This window comes from Vanellus vanellus, assembly GCF_965231255.1.
Source record: "Vanellus vanellus genome assembly, chromosome: 1".
In the NCBI taxonomy this organism is placed as follows: Eukaryota; Metazoa; Chordata; class Aves; order Charadriiformes; family Charadriidae; genus Vanellus; species Vanellus vanellus.
Window position 1 is genome coordinate 41084235 of NC_138905.1, and position 17180 is coordinate 41101414.

Sequence of the window (17180 nt, forward strand, 5' to 3'; positions counted from 1 at the left end):
TGTGGCGACGGCAGCGGCAGCGCCCCATGGCCAGAGAGGGGAAAAGCGTCCACTGAAGGGACAACAGCACCGGGGACAGACGGGCGCGGGAGCGTCTCTGCGGCGGGAAGTGAAGGGCCGGACTACGCCACGCTGTTCCGCAGAGCGCCTCCTCCCTCCCTCCCCGCCGACGGAGAGGGAGGCAGTGGGCAGCGGAGCATGCGCGGAGCGGCGGCGGGCCGGGATGGTGGCGGCGGCGGGCTGGGGGAGCAGGTCGGTGTCCAGCAGGGAGGAGACGAGGTGGGGGCTTCCATCCACCCGGCGCCGCGCAGCCGCAGCCCCAGTTCCGGGCGGGCGCGGGGGTGTCTGCAGCAGCCGCCCCATGAGCGCCCCGAGGGGCCGGGGGCGAGAGGCGGCCGCGGGGGTGGTGCGGGCCGGCCTGCGGCTAGGGCCGGGCGGGAGGTGGAGGTGGAGGCGGAGGTGGAAGTGTGGCTGATACGCTGCTCCTTGTGCTTCCCCGCCAGGTGTTGTCCCTCTGGCTCCCTATGTCCTATCACGAGGAGGATTTCTTCAAAGAATCCCTCAAGATGATGGCGAATATTATCGTCCTGAACTTGCTCATTTGTATTTCTCTGGTGTTCTGGATCGTGTCCATGACGGCAAGTACCTACTACGGTGAGTCCGAAGGCCGGGGGCTGGGGAGAGGCTGGCTCAGCCCGCCACCCCCCGCCCTCCCCTCCAGCCCCTGCAGGCTGGTGGGGATGGAGGACTGGAAGAGGGGCGTGCAGAGCCCCTTCCGTCGTCAGCAGAGCTGAAAACCTCAGCCCTGACAGCTGATGATGGTTGAGAAGGTGTTAACAGCCACTGTACCCTTCTTTGCTGCTCTGCCCGGAGATCCCATCGAATTTAAAATGTTGTTATCCTTTGTGGTTTATCTCCCTAAAAGAAAGCAAATAGCATAAACATGTAAAAGTGAAAAGAAAGAGCGAGGTGATAGAGGTCTCCCTTTGTCGGGGGAAGCTGTGACAGCGTGGGAGGAGTGCATCAGCCTTCAGAACAGTTTTAGGAATGCAAGTGCAGGCCTTGAACAGAGCATGTGAGAAGAATTCCCTAGTCAAGGTGAAGGGGAACAGGAAATGGTACAAGAAGAGACAAATGTATGCATGGAGTCTCTGACATGGGGATACACACTCAGCTGTCTTCTGTTCAGGCAGCTCAAGCAGGCTATGGCTTAGTTGTGTGTAGTTGCAGGGATGCTGGTACTTTCTGTGGTCTGCCATTTCAGTTCTGGGACCACTTTTACAGCAATGTGCAAAAGCAGCAGCACTGCATTCAGCGTCAGTTCAAGCCTGTAAGAGTTTAACTGCTTTCCTAGGACAGGTAAAGATCTGTCCTTAAGACCTCAGCCAGTTTCATGCAGGAAGAGTTCCAGTGTCATTGCAATGTTGCTGATGCTGCAAGTGCTTAGGGATGCATTATGAACACCCCCAAGTGCCTAGTGTCACTTTGGATCCAGAAGGATCTAGAATAAATACCCTACCAGTGTAAGCTGACTTTTGCAGTGAGAATTGGATGTCTCTGATTGGTGTTTTTCAGTGCTTTAGGTTGTATTAGTCTTGGTACAGCATTAGATCTGTATTGTCTGGACACTACTAATTTGGTATGCAGTGAGATGCCAGACACATAGAAGGTATGCAGAAACAGGCTTCACAACCACATTTTGTTAGTGTCATTTAGAGATAGCCAAGTTGGATTTAAACATCCTTTTGTTTGTGCATGTCTGCTCTCTATAGGTATAGCTCTCTGAGTTTTGCCTCTAATTAGGGTATTCCAGTCCTTGTTATCTAACGTGATTTAGAATTGACAGTGTAGAGTGGAGAGGCCTGATATCAGCTGAATCAGGATTAGGGACTGATACAAAGGAGGAGAATGCAGGCAAATCTTCCTTTTTGTAGAAATGATTATGGAAAAGAAGGACATACAACTTTTGTTATCTGTTTGCCTGAGACTATGGAAAGACCTTGGCTTGAAGAGGTGAATGAAGCGTATAGTAGAGTGGGTTTAATGAAGTGGAGAGAGAAGTTAAATAATTTCAACCTGTAAAAGTGATGAAATTCAGTCCTTAACCACAAATATAAACAATACTACAAACGTACCTTTATTAATTTACGGTTTATGGTTTGTAGTAGCACTTAAGTACCAAACAGTGACCAAAATGTTGATAAAATAGAAGTGTTAATCCATAGTAAACCAAAGAATGTGTTCTATCATAGTCTTAACTACTTACATTTAGTAGTAATTTAGTACCAATACTTTCTCTTCCCCCCCCCCCCCAAAAAATAAAAAAAGGTAAGTTTAAAAATTACCTTAGAAAGATGAAAATTGTGTTTGTGATTAGCAATATCAGACTACAGCACTGGAGATCTCTTCATACACAGCTGGTGATGCTTTTCTTTTGAGGTTTTGAGTCAACACTTGGCTGCCAGAACCATGTGCACCTCCTGCAGCATTGGGGCTTTTCAGTACACAGAAGAGAAGTTTTTGTCCTGTGAATCTTTGTGCTTGCAATGACAAGTGTTTTACTGTGAAATACGTTTGTCCTGCTTTGCATCAGGGAGCCTGTATATCTGCAAAGCTCTAGGTTCTGCTGACACAAAAGTTCTTGTTGAAAACTATGATGTTTAGCTTTCCAACAAGAGACACTGCTGTGCTTGTGAGCAGTCTTTCTTCTGTGAGATTGAGACCCACTTTAATACTAGATTTGCAATGTCTTACATTTGTATAGCAGATGCGATGACTTCTCATGGTTTGAGGGGGGTAGCTCAAAAGTGACATTAACCATTAGCTTTACTTTTCAAAGGTTTGTGGGTCTTTGAAACAAAAAATATCACTTGAAATCTTGCTGAGATAGTCATCATCTTAAAGTATATTTTTGAGACCCTTACATCAATTTCAAAAGGATTGAAAGGGCTGATCTTTTAGAAAGCGATCGTGCCACTTTCACCTAGTTGACTGGCTTCCTTGTCATTTTTCTGGTAGTGAAATTCTGTCAGCGGAAGTAGTGTAGTTCAGGTTGTAATCAATAGCTTTCTTGTCTCTGTGACTGCCAAGATGGAAGACTTTTAAACTATAGTATGAAAGAACAATTTTTTCTCAAACTTTTAAGTTTCAGTATCCTTTAAGATGTAATTTTGGCATCTTTTGTGAAATTTTTGTCTTCCAATGTAAAGTCAAAATGAAGTGATAGAGTATAAAGGTTGTAAAAATCTTACTGCTAAGGCAGTAATTTAAGGCAGTCAGGTAATAATATACCTTTTAACTGGGCAATAACAGCTCCTTTATTAACTGCTTTTATTTTAGTAAGTGTTCTGGAATTTTAGAAGGAAACAAATGTTTAGGACATTGATAATAAATTGTCTCCTTAAAAGTAAGTTGCTATGGACACTAGTGCTTTATGGAATGGTGTGGAATTATGACAGCTGAGTGGGATATTGTTTTCCTGTCATTCAAGCTAGTTAAAATTCAGATCATAGTGACTTGAATGACTACACAAAGGGAACAACCTAGAAACTCAAGAAAAAGCTTTTTAGAAGGGACTGTGGATACTTTGATGAGAAAATTGCTTGAGTTTTTTGTATTCAGTTTTGTTCATAAAAGTAGAAAAATATCGTTAAAAGCAATCCTTTCTTGTAAAAAGTTTTGGATTTGACTAATTTCCAGTTAAATACTTCAAAACGTTCTGAATTGGGTTTATTTTCTGTCTAACAAGGAGGATAATGGGTAACCCAATTTTGCATATATGTTAATACTACACCTGAAATGACTTATTTCTCTTCAGTTCCCAAAAAGCAGTATACTTTCCAAATACAGAAGCTTTTATTAAGTAGAATTGTTTCTATATGAAAGCAAGGAATTGGTAGATTTAAACAATGCGATATATTGCAATTGTTAACTCTGTGAGAGAACCAGTAAGCTACAATCAAATATTTGAATAGCTGTAACATGGGAAGCTCACTTTGATTAAACAAAGTTAACCAGTAGACAAAGTAAAGACGAAGCTGAGAGCTGTCTTGTTAATTTTGCCACCTGTCCTGGTTTGAGGTAAAACAGGACCAATTTTGTTCAGTAACTTTACTTCTTAGCTGGGCCTCTTCTAACTACTGAAATTAACAGCATATTGTGCAGACACTGTTCGCTCTCAGAATGATAAGACCAATGTTTATAGCTGATGCCCAGGCATGGTATGCAGAGAGGCTCTCGCTTATACTTATTGCTATAACCCCCAAGGACAACCAACTTTGGTATTTGCCCCGTTGGAGGGTCGGAAGCAGAAAAGCGTAGAGGGGTCCCACCTGCAGGGAGGAGTGGACAGGACAGGTGACCCAAAACTGACCAACAGGGTATTCCATCCCATCTGCCTCACGCTCAGTATAAAAGCTGAGGGATCAAAGGGGCAGCTCTCTTTCTTCAACGGCCGACGTCTGAGGAGGACTCTGTCTGTTTGTCCGCCTTTGATCCCGATCCTGAATCCAGATCCGGAATCCAGTTCCCATCCGTCACTGAGTCCAGTCTGGGACTGCCCCAGTGCCTGCCGGTGATGTGATTGTCATCCTGGGAGCTTGATATGGTTTTGTATATATTTCATTATTTTCTTTTTATTTTATTATTAATATCTCATTAAAGTAGTTCAGTTCCTTCTAAACTCATAAGTCTCTTTTTTTCTCCTCTGCCTCTCTCTTTGAAGAGAGGTGGGGGGGAGCATGTGTTGGTCCCATCTGGGATGCCCCATGTCCCCAGTGGCCAGTTCAGCCTAAACCACACCACCACCCCTAAATTCGTATGTACTGCTGGCTTAGCAAATATGTAAACCTAAAATCCATATTTGTGTGAAATCACAAGGCAGGACTTGAGTAATGTGGCAATTCTTTTGCAGCTGCCGACAGAGAATAAAATTCAGTGGAAAGGATTCCCCCACTATGTGGGACACATTAGGTCGTAGAAGGGTATCTCCTAGCTTACATATCTGCCTTCAGTCTATGCTGAATATACCACGCTACAAAGAAAATTTCTCATGCAAACATGTTGTGCAAGCAAAAGGAAATTCTCGTGTCACTAAATCTGTTTGATTGAGCTGTTCTTGATAAAATTGAGAAAAAAATAACAGGGAGGACAATGAAACATAGAAGTAGAAAAGGATTACTCCAGAGAATCCTTAGAGAAGAAGAAATTCCTGAGAGTAAATATGTAATATTGTATGTATGACATGAAATTGTTGGATGCAACCTGCTTTTCAGCAAGTCTCTGCAACTCTCTGGGCTAAAGTGTGCAGTTAGAGGCTGTGCGTGCACGCATGCAAAGCAAAGAATAAGAAATCTAAATCACCTTTGATTGTCATCTAAGACAAATTTTCTGTAGAAATAGACAGGACAAGGAGAACTCCATTAGATAACTTCAGGCTTGCTTGAGGATAAATATTCCGGCGGAAATCAGACTATACAACACCAGACTTGTACGTCACCTAGCTACCTTTCCTTAAATACAAAATCTATAGTGTATATTGTTCTTTATTAAAAATTGTGGTTTGGGGAACGCAATGGCTTGCTGAAATAAGCTTAATTTTTTAAGCGTTCCATGTTTCCTTTGAATATTTCTAGGACTAGCCCTTTTGGTAAAAAATGTAGGGTTAATAAAGTCATAAGAACATCCATTGTAAAGATAGTGGATGTGTTCTCAGGTCCTGAGGGATGTAAATTCTGTGTCGAGGAGATATGCTCCCGTGGTAGAGAGAGGGACCCAAGAGCTGGGTTACCATGGATAGAGGTAATCAGATAGTAATGCAAGAAAAGATGATGAGAAGAACAGAGAGCAGCAGGGCAAATATATATGTTTTACATCAAAGCTGTCTGTAGTTTATATACTGCATGACTGAAGAGGTCAGTAGTTTGGTTCAATATGGGTAGGTAATTGGGGGAGGGGAATTACACCATCCAGGTTACTTAACATATTCTCATCTTTTTTGGAAGTGAAACACCTTTTACTCCATCAAAAAATCAATAGATTGATAGATGTTGTAAAATCATAGTTGTAAAATCACAGTGTCTCTCTCTGCAATGAGTACTGAGTGCACTTGCAGTTGTCCTGTTTCAAAATGCCCACAGCAGAATGAGAAAGAAACCCTGAAGGCATCAAGGATGATCAGAGCAGGTAACACCATCCATTTGAAAAGGACTCAAATAGGTAAAGCTACGTGGTGTTGGGCAACCTGGTCTAGTGGGAGGTGTCCCTGCCTATGGCAGGGGGGTGGAACTTGATGATCTTCAAGGTCCTTTCCAACCTAAACCATTCTATGACTCTATGATTCTATGATTTTAGCATAGAAAGGGGATATTTGTATAGGTGATGAATGGCAGGAAGAATGTGAATAGGAAATCATTATTCAGTTAGTGATAAAATTTAGCAGATGTCCGATGAAACTTGAGGCAGCAGGATCTTTGTTGTTCAGCTTTTTGAAAGGCCCTTTTCAGTGCATCTACAACTAGAATTCAGTTCTGTGGGTGGTTGGATGAAAATAAAATACAAAAATGGATTGGGCAAATATATGGGGGATTTAGGAATGTCAACGTGAAAGTTCCCAGTAAAACAGGGAAGATCACTTGTTACCTGTTCTTTATACCCTTTCCTTGTGCAGCTTGCCACTACCAGATGGCATGCTGAGTCAGACAGATGTTTGGCTTGATCCAGTTTGTTCTTGTATTTTCAACAAGTGTAGTGTGGAAACAATCATAATGTTTTGGATACTGACAAGAGAGAAATATTTATTTTTTAAAACTGTAAAAGGTGGCCAAGCATCTAAACTTCCTTTTCTTGCACCAGTGTAAATTATCAGTGATGTTGTGATTGAACTGATGATTTGTTCACAGATGAGCAGAAAGACAGAGTATAAAATAAATACATATATGAACTGCCAGACTTCCTGCTAGTTTTATTAGATGATAACAAGTATCACTGTAGCTCGACTAAGCACTTAAATATGTTACAGAATATGTAAGTTTTCCAGACTAGAGTAAAAAGGATATGGTAGTAATACTAAAGCTATAGAAACACAGCTGTTAGCTGGCTTATATGCATGCTGATGTCTTCTCTCCACATAGACGTGAAACTACTTCTTAAGTCTTCTGTCAGCCAAGTAGCAGCAGTCCCTCTATTAACTTAGTGTACAATTCTAATTGATGGAATAGACAACAAAGTGACAGTATTAGGCACACCCCAAGAATAATTCAGAATACATAGATGATTAAAAAAGGGATGAAAAAAAATTGCTTGCTGTTCATAGCCAAGAGCTAGGGCTAGCAAGCTAAAGCTTCTGATAAACAAGAATGACTTTTCTTGAAAACACTGGTATTTGGGGTGGCTTGAAAAACAAGGTAAAGCTTCCACTATATTGTACTAATTTTCTTTCTATTACAGTGCTAAAAGCACTAGTAACCATAGACGGTGTTGTTCATTCCCTTAATTGTTGCCATCTTCGTAGCTTCGTAAAAAAAAAATATTAAAAATCATCATAATAATAAAAAATTCAGATTTGTTCCTATAGTTACAGAGAATTAGTCATGATTTGATCTATGATGGAAGCTCTTGCACTAGTTTTTTTACTGAAGGTTGCTTTGCAGTCTCTTTACATGAGACTGCTAAAGTTTTGTTAACTGGAATTTTAGTTTTAATTTTAGTCATATTTTAAACTGAATTCTACATAACTTACTGTGGCTGTATGTTTTTGTTTTTTTTTTTTTTTTCTAAAATCTGAACTTATTTGTTCTATCCAAATCAGGTTTCAGATAGTCTTAATAGTTTGTATGATCATTTTTGGACTTCATAAACTCCTTTTAGAATGGAAAATATCACCATGTTTATTTCTTGTCACATTTGCTGTTTTTTGGTAACTGATTTTACTTCATGTAATGTATTTGCTCTGTGAAAGCTGAATAGAAAAACTAAGTAGATAGTTGTAGATATTTTGGTCTTCCATGCATAAGAATATTTTTCTTCTGAAGCGTAAAAAGTTTTAATCTCTATTAAGATCAGATTTTAAATATATACTAGAAGATTATGACTTTTCAGATATAAAGGCATTAAAAAGGCTTATAAGGATCGTTTGTAACCTTTTTATTTGATTTATCAGGTACTTTACGGCCCATTTCTCCATGGCGTTGGCTTTTTTCAATCTTGATTCCACTAATGATTGCTACACAGGGTTTTAAGAAGAAGAGTCTTGATCACAGTGGTGCATTGGGAGGTATGTTTTTTCTGAGACTATTAAGCTAAACATTTAGTAAACTGAATTAAGATCCTTTTTATTGCACATAATATTCTTTTAAGACTTTACTACCTAGTTGTAGTATAATAAAAGTATAAATGTAAGCATATATACCTTGAATTCATACTGTTTTTTTTTCTCATGCCTGTTTCAATAGTCAATTTTTGCTGCTGATTGTAATTAATTTGATTAATTTTGTAATTAGATTTATATAAACCTAGAAGATTCTTTTAAACTTCAGTACAGCATGCAGCTAAATGGCATGTTTTAGTTTAACATATAGATTGATTCACATAGAGATAAAGAAAAGGCAGAGGCAGTGGTAAAGACATACCATAAAACTGAGCCATGTCAGCAGCCTACCTGCCTGGTAGGAAACCAGTAAAGATTAACGCGGTTCTCCTTTCTGTAATATGAGGATTTTTTGGCCTCCCAAAAATAAGAAGAAAATTAAATCTGCACTTCACTTCAAGTAAATGACCAGTTCAACAAAGCGTTTCTTGACCACTTGAGAAAAACCTCAATGTAGTGTACAATAGTGTTTGTTGAAATCTGATGCAAGATTTCTGGGTGAGGTGAGTCACCCTTGTCCTGTGACATTGTCTGAATTGATGGTCAATGGAAAGAAACAGGACCTCAAATCCTTTCCTTCCGTGTCACTCTTGTTCTGTCTGTGTGTTAAGGGGAGCATTGTCTAAGTTAAAAAAAAAAAACACACGTATTTTCTCTTCTGCTGTGTTTTTACCTCTTAACAGCTCTGCTAGCCAGCTGTTACTGGTATTTGCTGTAAGTGCAGCCAATTTTCTTTCAGTCGTGAAGAATTGTAATCTCATGGTGGGCAGTGAGAATAGACCTCCTCTGTGAAGAAGGAGATAAAAAAGCAGTACATCCAGGACCTCAAATACTTAAGAAAATTACAGAAAGAAAAAGATGGCATAAAAATCAGAAACGGATTGGATTCCTAAACTGAAGATAAACTTGCTGATAGAGACACAGCCACAGCTGTATATATGCATCTTTACCAAATAATCATATTCTTCAGGCAGAGTACTTAAATTTCAATTATATATCATTTGGCTTTTTTTATTACTGTTCTGTCTTTTATTTTTGCACAGCATTACTGATTTGTGGCAAAAGAAGGTCTTAAAAATCACACACTTTAGCAGTAGCGATAAAATTAGCAATTTAGCAGTAAAATTTAAGAGAAAATTATAAAGATAACTGATTTTTTTTTTCAGTCAAGATGTCTCTGGAATTCCCATGCAGGTATTAGGCACTTCAGTAATTCTCTTATTGCTTGATTGTCTTGGGTTTATCATGAAGATATTTTTCATACTGAGGAGATTCAAAAGACTTAACTGCTTTGCAAAGCAGAGATTGTTACATGAAGGAACTTTATATACTTTTTTTTTTCTTCATAGGATTGGTGGTTGGATTTATCCTTACAGTTGCAAACTACAGTTTCTTTGCTTCTTTGTTTGTATTTTTTGTTACTTCTTCAAAACTTACTAAGTGGAAGAAAGATAAAAAGAAGCAAATAGATTCAGAATACAAAGAAGGTAAGCCATAACATTTTAATTCTTTCGAATCCCTTGAAGAGAATAAATACTGCATATTCCTCTTCCTTTCAAAGGGTCAAATAAAATGTAACATCCAGAGTGGGGAACACTGTTGTTATGCCTCTGCTCCACCCCCATCCTTATGAACATTAGCAAGTGACTCCTTTGCTTTTGCTTCTGTTTTATTTAATAAATTGCTATCTAGTTTCTGTTTTGAAAGTGTGTCTTTTAAAATTTAACTTTATATGTGCGTATTTTGCTTTTTTTTCATGCTGTTGCCTGAAAATAGTAACGTTTTGGGTTTGTCACGTTAGGTGGACAGAGGAATTGGATGCAAGTATTCTGTAACGGGGGTGTTCCTACTGAGCTGGCTGTCTTATATATGATAGAAAATGGACCAGGTGAAATTCCTATCGACTTTTCAAAGCAATACACAGCATCATGGATGTGCTTATCCCTTTTGGGAGCTTTGGCTTGCTCTGCTGGTGATACATGGGCTTCAGAGATTGGTAGTGTTATGAGTAAAAGCAAGCCGAGGTTGATAACAACCTGGGAAAAGGTTCCAGTAGGTAAGGTGTTATCTGCTCTATATGTTCTTAATATTTTGCTGATCTGTTTCTGTTTTGAATTATGCATTCAACTTGAAAAGTGCCAAAAAAGCCCCAGAAAAACAAACATTGGAAATCGGGGATTAGAAAATGTTAGCAGGAATGCATTCTCTGAAATGGAATATACTCAATTGGGTTTCTGCTGCATCTTGTCAGCGAGATGTACCGACATAGCATCCAGGGAGCTAAAATCATTCTTAGTTCTAATTTTGGGCACTATTAAAAGTGTTTATGTTGCCAATAATATAAAGAATGCAAGTTATCAACTGAATTTTTCAGACATTAAAATTTTAATCAGTAGAAAAGTATATATATTCAATACGGACATTACAAAAAATTCAGTCCTTAACCAAATTGCTCATTTCCTTTAATATCTTACCAAGGGTGGGTAAAATGAACCTTCTGTCTGTCAAACCTTGTCTACACAGTGGATGACATTGCTACCTTAAAGCAGCGTGTCTTTTTTGAGTCTTGCTGGCATGTTGATCTGAGTTTTAGATCTTGTGGGATAGGATTTAAATGCATGGGCGTTTGTTTTTTCTCTTTATAAGTGTTCTTCAGATTTTTATTCAATGAGCTGTCAAACATCTTTTTTTCTATGGATTTTGTTCTTTTAAACGTGTTGGTGCAATACATCCTGGTGCGCTGCTTCTGAAAAGGCATCGCTTTAATGACGTGCACATCTCAAGCTCTGTATTTTTTGGAGCAAATCTCTTTCTTATACTGCCCCTCCACCACCTTACAGCGGATAAATACGAGGTGACATTGAGAGGTGTGCTATCTAGTTTTATTTAATTTGATGCTAGTGAATATTTCTAGATAACTAGCCTTAGAGACAGGAAAAGTAATAGTCTGCAATGGGACAGGTTAAGCTTCTCAGCAGCATAATGGGAACTGTAAATAAAAGCTGTGGTAGCAGAGCCTTGTGGATATAAGGGGAGGAAGACCGCTATGAACACAGTTTTGATTTCATAGAAAATATTTGAACAAACACAAGTCTTTAAGAAAAAGTTTGTAAATCAACTTGGTTTTGTTTCATTTAGGTACCAATGGAGCAGTTAGTTTTGTGGGCCTACTTTCAAGTTTGCTTGGGGGCATGGCAGTAGGTGTAGCCTACTTCGTAACACAGCTCATTTTTGTGACTGATCTGGAAATATCTGCTCCGCAATGGCCCATTATTGTGTTTGGTGCAGCAGCTGGCTTACTGGGATCAATTGTTGATTCATATTTGGGAGCTACAATGCAATACAGCGGTAAGATTTTTCTCTTTTTTTTCCCTTTTCTTTTTTATTTTCCCCTCTACTAATGTAACCTAAAAATTGACTTGAATTTCAAGAAGGGCTGAGAACATAATTTTTAAATGGAAAAAATACAGAATTAGCAACACAAAGGACAAAAGGAGCCAAAGTGATGGATGTGATAATGAAAACACAAGCAAGGGCAGTTGGTCCTTTTCCACATTTTGATTTATTTATCTTCTGTTACTGTCTTGTTGATGACTGAGAGGGACCAGAGATCTCCAACATATTACCTTGGGAAAAGCAATTGCTGCCCTCTCCCTTTCTATATATCTAATTATGGTAACATTTTATAAGAGAAAATGTCAGCTTAATTTTAGTCAATTACTCAGATTACGTTGTCACTGCAGAAGCTCCATTTCTAACCCTAAAGACTTAGCAATAGTCTCAGCTTTAAGAATTAAATAAGAAGAGCTCCCGGAAAATGTGCGCAATATTTTACATTCTGTTTTTTCACCATGTAATAGAGTATTGTTTCCTGTAAGTTAAGCTTATCACAAACTAGCTGTGACTTTAAAGAAAATATTTAAAGAATCATGTCCTTTTTTAAAAATTATGTTGGCTGGCTGCTTCTAAACAATTTCAGTATTTATTTACTCATTGTCCTTAAGGATCGTTGTCTGCGAATAAACACTGCAGACAACCTTTAGGCTAAACTCTGAATTTACCCTATGTTTATAAATTGTTTAAAGACCATATCTGACACTATTCTGTTTAACAGCTGGTTTACAGAGAGAACTTAAGTTTTCAGATTTTGTTGTCAGTATACTTACATGTTGGAAGTTAAGGTTTGAATGTGCAGATGAACGAACTGCCTGAGAGATACAAGTCCTTTAAATCTACCACCACAGTGAGAAATGCAAACTGTTGTTGATGCTGTGTATTTGGCTTTCCAGCAGTTTTTATGCTCTATTCTTTGTGGCTCCAGGAAAGTCCAAAATATAATGGAGTGTTTAATAATTTGAGGAATTTTTAGATATAATATTTCTGTACTAAAGAGGAAACACTTAAGCACTCAGACAATATTTCATGCTCCTAATGAGGCAGATGCATTAGGATATTTTGGTAAACCTAGCTAATGCACACCAGCATTTATCAGCATCTATTTCTTCTTCACTTCAGATATTTTTCTATGCTCAGCAGCTTAGTTTGCTAGCTGCAGCAGGGACAAGTATGCAAGTTCCACAATTTCTTTTACAAATTCATAAGCACTGCTAGAGTATGTATACTATAGACACGTTATGCTATGGTATATATGCTGTGATATAGATGCAATAGTGCTGCTCATGTGGTGCACACTGTTAGGTTTTGTGTTCCTCTTTACTTTAACCCACTTTTCCAATCTACTCAATGTAGTTTTGTAAGAAATACTGCAATCTCTCTGCAGCATCTTGAAAAACAATAAATAAATACGTCTGTGGTAATAAAGAATTGTGACTTTAGTCTGTAGTACCCACTGTTTCTAAGAGAAAGTCCTTCCCTGCCCACACATTTATTAAGTAAATCTGTGTGAATAGATGCTCAGAATTAGATTCAAATTCTCCCATGCTATCAGTCTGAAACCATACCTATTGTGTAAATAACCAAGCTAATGGAAAGACTTACTGTTACCCATCCTATTTGTTTATGCTCTGAATCCATGCTACGCGTGGATATAAGATGTATATTTATACAAAGTTATTCCCAGTTTTTCTCTCAAGAAAACTTAAGACTTTCTAAAACATAGCAAGTGTTAAGAGTTAAACTATCAGGCTTTTAAGTTTGATTTTTCTGTAGCTCTTTTGCATTACCCAAAGCTAGGTTTAAATGTATGATTCAAAGGTAACAGGAATACCAGCTATATACCTGCCAAGCAGGTTTGTGGTGTAGGTTTGTTTTTTTAAGTTTTGTCTGAGGTGCTGAAAATTTTTTTGTGATAAAGCAGCAGCTCAAAATGAAGTTTCCATGTTGTGGGTATTCGCAGATGTTCAAATCTACAGAGAAAAATAATGTTAATATAAAATACACTTAAATACATGCATGTACTCAGTTATACTTCATTATAGTGTGAGTTGCCATTAATATCAAGCGTGCTAGAATTTTATGTGTTTATCAGCATATAAAATAATGCAGCTGGGCAAAACATCAGATAACTGTGTGTACAGTAACAGCAAATGAAACACAATGCTAGAATACTGATAACAGAGGTAGAGCAAGAAATAGCTTAAGTACTAGGAAAAAAATCCAGCTGCTGGTAGTATAAACTGCTGTGTAAATAGAAATGATAAATTCAGCCTCTGTAAGGAGCTTATTTTCTGTGAGATCAAGTAATAATGTTATTTCCATAATTTTTCTTTGAAAACAAATACATCTTGACAATGAAATACATATTGCTAATCAGTTGTTCTGTTCAAAACAACATCATTTGCCTTAGAATGGCTCTTGGAATAGCTTTTTTCCTCTTCTGATTTAGCTTGTTTCATTCCTTTCTTTGCTATGAAACTACACAAAGAGAGAAGCAGACCTGACGGAAGGTCTTGTAACTTCTAACGTAAAGTATTGCATTTATATCCATTCTTTGAAGCTATCAGATAAAACTAACTGTAATTTAGTTTAGTCTGTTGTTGTCTTTTCTTAGAGGTATAACACAATAATGGTAAATTAAATTTAGGAAGTTGTATACGCTGTGTTACTTTCTTTTCAGCTTGGTTGACTTTGTAAAATGAAGTCTTTTATCTTTTCCCAGGTTTTGACCAGAATATTGGCATGGTTGTCAACCACCAAACAAAAGATTCCAAGCACATATCTGGAAAACCTATATTAGACAACAACACAGTAAATCTTTTTTCTTCTATAATCATAGCTTTGGTGTTTCCAGGGATGGCGTGGTGTTTCTGGCCTAGGCGTTGAAGTGCTTTAAGGTTTTCTGCATGTGATTCTGTTAAGTTCAGTCTTACTTAAAGACTCTGAAAAGTTTTCTTTGAACTCTCTTGAAGAGAGGGATCTGAAACTTTCAGAGAGCCAAAGGACTTTCCATCTCAACTTCTTAAGGCTGTAAGCTTCATATGGCAATTGGCATCTGTCAGGGCAAGGAAGGGGTTTTGTCAATGTGCTCTTGTCGCTCTTTAAATGGATGTAGATCATTGCCAAGTGAGTGAAGCACTTCATTTATCCTCATGGAGCTGAAGGGTTGGCGTCTATGTTCTTGCCAGTCCCCAGCATCTGGAAGGACAAGAAGCTGGAAATAGAAGTCTAATCTACATCAATCAGTGTGATGGAGCATTGTGGCTATTGTCCAAGCCAGACATAAAGTGCACTGCAACTTTATGTAGGCAGTGATAACATGGGTGAAATGGGTGAATTCTGGTATTTCCCATAATCTACAATATGTAAGGGTTGATGGATTTTTTTTTTTGGGGGGGGTGGGGGTAAAGAGAGAAGTAAGCCTTGAGGCCTATTCTGTATCCTGATACTGTCTCCACTTCCCTGAGAACAGGGTTGGTAAAAGCGATGCCACTACATAATATTTGCAGCAAAAGACTAAATTTAAAATAAAAACTCACCAGTTTTTCTAGTAAGAATAATAAATTTGTGGGTTTTGGACATCTTCATTTCAAAACTAATGATATTTATGAAGATTGTCAATACTATGGTACTTATTAAATTGTCTAAAATTAAAGATCACAGTTGTGAAATCACATTCATCTCTTTAGAAATAGAACATTTTTTCCATAAGAATAGGATTGTTCTGTAATGTTTAGCATTCTGACCAAACTACACTCTTCGGTTCTTTCTCAGCAGTGGAACTGTTTCCCATTTTTTGGGGGGTTGCTATTCAGAGATGATGACCGCAACCAAAGAAGCTATAGAGGTTATCCTCATAGTGAATGGGGAAAGTATCGCTTACAAAGTATTTTAAACTGGGAATTTAACTTCTGGTGCTCAGGATGCTATGTTAGGTGATTCCATCTTCCATCATGAATTTATAAACGAGCTGGAAGTAATTTAGCCAGCACAGATTGTATTTAAACCTTAGAAATACCCTCATAATAACTGTCACTGTCAACATTCAGAAGGTAGAGCACATACTGTTAACTTATAAAGCTTTTTCCTTTTATCTTTAGAGATGGGTATTTTGTATTGAACAACTGATTATTTTTTTTTTACGAATGTCTTGTGTATGTTGCCTGTCTTAATTCACTTGAATTGTGTATTATGTTGCCTTTTATGGGAATATTCAAAAATTTTAACACCTTCCATATTGAGTTTACTCTTTTGAAATCTAGTCTGTATAAATCTGGAATTTATCACTGGAATTAGTTTACTGTATTACCCAATTATAAAGATGAGATTTCAAACTAGTAAAAGCTTTCTGAAAAGAACAAATTGTGTGGCTGCTGTATGTCTGTTCCTGTGGAAAGGAACAAAATTATAAAAGGAATATATGCACTTAAACTGTAAAAATAAACACTTGAGATTTTTATGCGTTGTTTGGATTTATGCTGCTTTTAAATAAACACTGTATTAGTTGTCTTAATATTTTATTAATACTGTTGTGATTTCTAGAATTAAGACAGATACAGTTTTTGTAAGATACTTTTTCTTTCAGTTAAATGCCTACTTTTTTTATTCTTTTGATTCCTGAAACAAAGTATACTTTCAAACACTGAAGTAGTCCTGGTCAGCTTTTCACTACTATTTCATATGGGTCTCATTTTAAAAACAGCTTGCCATAGTGAAGAGACATCTGTGATTTTAAATTCATAGCAGCATAAATGCTTTGATCTGTTATCACATGAATGAATGTGATCTGAATGAGCTCCTTCAGGTAGGGCCTTCAAAGGCCATTATTCGGAATTTTTTTTTTTGTCATGTCTTAGTGATGACACTGAGTTGCTTTTGGAATTCCCATTCATAAATCTCCAGTAGTTAGAAAGATCTGAGCACTCTTGAACTCTAAAAAGGACAGTGTTGCATTTTAAATATTTAGTAGCTGTAAAACTGTTGGGGGGTGGGGGGCAGAAGGGGAGTAGGGGATACAAGGAGGAAATTACAGTATGTGACAACCTGCTTGTAAATTGGTGTGTGTCACTAAGAGCGGTTACTGAGCTCAGAAAGAAGCAGACAGAGATACCACCTGTCCACATGCTACTTGGAGAGGGAGAAAATGCAGGAGCTAGGATAAAAACAAGAAAATTGATACATTTGAAGGTGCAAAATAGGTTACTGCAGTAAGCAAATTTAATTCCATTCTTTAAATTCTCAAATATTTATTTTGCTTCAGAGCCATCGGTACCCTTGGTATATGAGATAACTGACACTGATTTTTCTTTCATACTGAGGTGGCACCAAAATTTCCACAGTACCAAGAGGATACACTCATTTTTTTCTTAGCCGAAGAGGTTCCAATTGTGAAGCATTGGTCCTCATCCTTAGCTTGAGT

General features: G+C 38.0%; 1 protein-coding gene across 1 annotated transcript; it reads left to right on the plus strand.

The window, feature by feature from the left end:
• Positions 1-231: 231 nt before the first annotated feature.
• TMEM19 (transmembrane protein 19) lies at positions 232-16253 on the plus strand. Its single transcript, XM_082482769.1, has 7 exons — positions 232-252; positions 504-654; positions 8159-8272; positions 9715-9852; positions 10167-10421; positions 11504-11713; positions 14484-16253. Exons 2-7 carry the CDS (start codon positions 525-527, stop codon positions 14645-14647), a joined length of 1011 nt encoding a protein of 336 aa, XP_082338895.1. The 5' UTR covers positions 232-252; positions 504-524; the 3' UTR covers positions 14648-16253.
• Positions 16254-17180: the final 927 nt, after the last annotated feature.